Source organism: Rhopalosiphum padi, chromosome 2 (genome assembly GCF_020882245.1).
Source record: "Rhopalosiphum padi isolate XX-2018 chromosome 2, ASM2088224v1, whole genome shotgun sequence".
NCBI lineage: Eukaryota > Metazoa > Arthropoda > Insecta > Hemiptera > Aphididae > Rhopalosiphum > Rhopalosiphum padi.
Window position 1 is genome coordinate 12996960 of NC_083598.1, and position 3234 is coordinate 13000193.

A 3234-nucleotide genomic window follows, 5' to 3' on the forward strand; every position below is an offset into this window, starting at 1 on the left:
TATATATATAAAGTACGTCCATCGTCCATGGTATTAGTGCATTACCAATACAATAATACAAACTTATTAAACTTATTTTTATAAACGCAAAATTACACTTTTAACAATATTCTTAGCTCAAAATAAGCTGGGGGTGCTAAGCGCCTAAGCACCCTCTGGCACCCCCGTGGACTGCATGTGCGACAATGGCGATGTTATTGTTTTAAAAACATACTTTTGAATTTTATACATTTATAATTTATACACCTAGTATATACATAATATGTAGGTAGGTTGTATAGGTACGTATATTGTATATAATCGATGAATTGTCGCATTGAACATAGGTTAGGTTAGAAGTTAGAATACAATAAGTGGAATGCTCACCACGTATTGTAATTATTTTAGCCCAAGCTAGCATATTAAATGAGATGACTTGATGACGAATACATTAGGAGTACCAATCTATTTCTGTTTAACACGCGATGGAAATATATTATGTATTATTATCGATAGGTATATGCCAAACTGCTAAGTAATATCTAATTGTATTTACTATTTATACGGCTTGATAGCTAACTCATAATTAAATTACGATACATTTATTTATAATATATATATATTGATTAATTAGTAATTAAATCTCATCTGAGTTCAGAAAATAAACTGCCAGCTTCATTGAATACTAGTTTATATATATTTAGCAATATAAGTAGCCAGTAGGTATATTTGTATAGGTATTTTATTTAAAACTAGCCGACCCATCACGACTTCGTCCGCGATTGGTTGTTTATTTTGCCTTCGGACCATGATATGTAGAATTTTTTATTCAAATATTATTGTTTAATGTGATCGGCAAGTAAATATAAAAAACGGTTAATGGAAACGGATTGAAATTTTTCTAGTGGTATAAATACAGATAAAAAAGAAATGCTGAGTAATTTATGATTGATGAAGAATTTTAAAAGACTTCTGAGTATATGATGTTTTATGTTTTATCTCTTGTTGAAATTAAAATCATAAGATGATTTGGGTCCCCAGTTCGATAAAATCCCACGTATAATTGTCCACGTGAAAAGCACTCTGTCCGAAGATCTACGACAACGTACTTGAATGTTTTACCTTGAGCTTTGTTTATCGTAATCGCAAAAGAAACTTTAACCGGGAATTGAAGCTGTTTGAAAGAAAACGGCGAGTCAGAGGGAATCATGGGAATTCTTGGAATAAATGCAATTTCTCATTTTAAATTGTGAATAATAGATCAATCGTATAGGAGGATTTGGTATGAACAAACGAATTAGCTTTGTTGTTAATTTTTCAAGAACTTTATACTTATTTTTTATATGGAGGGGCAATTACTACCTATATGGCTATGTTACGGGTAAAGTACAAAATACGGTTAGTGTACATATTACCCGGGTAATGTGAACACTACCTATACCTATCGGATAAAGTAAAAATACTAATTATAAAACGTTTATTTCGTACATTACTCGGGTATTTTACACATTATCTACGACTGAGTGGTTAAAGTACTTTGATAAAATGTATACGATAAAATTACGATTGTAGATAATTGTTTTTGATTAAACACATAATATTTAGTACAGTGCTAGTTCGTCGTTCGTTTTAATACATGTGTCGTACATATAGATATAGACTTCACGCGAAAGATTTTACGAATGTTTTTATAAAATAGTCAATGAAAAAAATAATAATTCAGTTTATTTATCGGCAGTTAAGTATAATGAAATAGTTTCGGAAATTAAAAATGTGAGATCAAGTGGAATAAAAAGTAACAAGGCATATCGAATTTTGAAAAGGTATGACCTCATTACTATTGGAAAAGAAAATAAATTAATATTGCCGTTGTTGGAAGGTAATACAAACATTTTGTACTATATTACTGATGAAAATATCTATGATGTGCTACATGATGTACATTTAAGTATTGGACATGGTGGAAAACACCGCATGAATGCTGAAGTTAAAAAAAAGTATAAAAATATAACACAAGAAGCAGTATCTATTTACTTAAAATTTTGCGAATCATGTCAATCAAAACAAAAATCTAAAAGTAAGGGTCTAGTGATTAAACCAATGGTGTTTTCGGAAATGAATAGTAGGTGCCAAGTGGACTTGATTGATATGCAATCGCAGGGGGATGGAGAGTTCCGGTTTATTATGGTATATCAGGATCACCTTACTAAATTTGTTCAATTAAGACCCTTAAAAACAAAGAGAGCAGAAGAAGTTGCAAAACATCTTATTGACATATTTTCTATTTTCGGAGCTCCGATGATATTACAATCTGACAATGGCCGTGAGTTTGTAAATAAAATAATAGAAGACTTAAAAGAAATGTGGGACACACTGAAAATCGTTCATGGAAAACCACGCCACAGTCAGTCACAAGGGAGTGTCGAGAGAGCAAACCAAGACATACAAAATATGTTGATAACATGGATGAAGACAAATAACTGTAAATCATGGTCGGAGGGACTTCGATTTGTACAGCTAATGAAAAATAGGGCCTATCACGACGGCATTAAAAGATCACCATACATGGCCATGTTTGGCACTGATGTGAAAATTGGTTTGTCATCATCTTTACTACCAGCTGAAGCAGTGGAAAAATTAACCACTGAACAAGAATTGGAAGAAATATTGCAAAGTGTCGTAACAGACTATGAACAAAAAGACGATCATAATGTTTCCGATAAAGGGGTAAATTGTTGACAATATACAGGATGTAAGTGTAACAGAAAGAACTGACTTTTGAAAAAACTTTTGTTCTAATTAATATTTTCAATTTTTTTTTTATTTATCATTAAGAGACTTTAGCGATGATACATGAATAATTTAATTTTTTTATGTTTATTTTTCATTAGCTACTGAAAATAAAATAAAATAAAATTTAATTTAAATATTTTTGAAAAAAATTAAAATAGCCAATTTATGAATTTGATTATAAGAACAATTTTGATGGTAAAAATATTTATCCAAGTCAAGTAGTTTATTTTCAGTTTGTTATCAGTTTACGATTATAGTAATACAAATACTTTATCCACAGCACACCGCATAATGTATAAATTGATTGGATAATACATATTTAAGGTGGATAATGTATACATTACACTATTCATATGGATAAGTTTCATATTACCCGGGTAATATGTACACTAACCGTTTTTGGACCTTACCCGTAACAGCTATATACTTGTGTATTTAACGTTATATAATCCATGATTATTA

General features: G+C 30.4%; 1 protein-coding gene across 1 annotated transcript; it reads left to right on the top strand.

The window, feature by feature from the left end:
- Nucleotides 1-1423: 1423 nt before the first annotated feature.
- LOC132921231 (KRAB-A domain-containing protein 2-like) lies at nucleotides 1424-2906 on the top strand. The gene has a single exon (XM_060984130.1). It carries the CDS (start codon nucleotides 1954-1956, stop codon nucleotides 2716-2718), a length of 765 nt encoding a protein of 254 aa, XP_060840113.1. The 5' UTR covers nucleotides 1424-1953; the 3' UTR covers nucleotides 2719-2906.
- Nucleotides 2907-3234: the final 328 nt, after the last annotated feature.

Bases quoted from the DNA above. Each gene is read 5' to 3' on its own strand.
- LOC132921231 (XM_060984130.1), top strand. From the start codon at position 1,954: ATGAATGCTGAAGTTAAAAAAAAGTATAAAAATATAACACAAGAAGCA.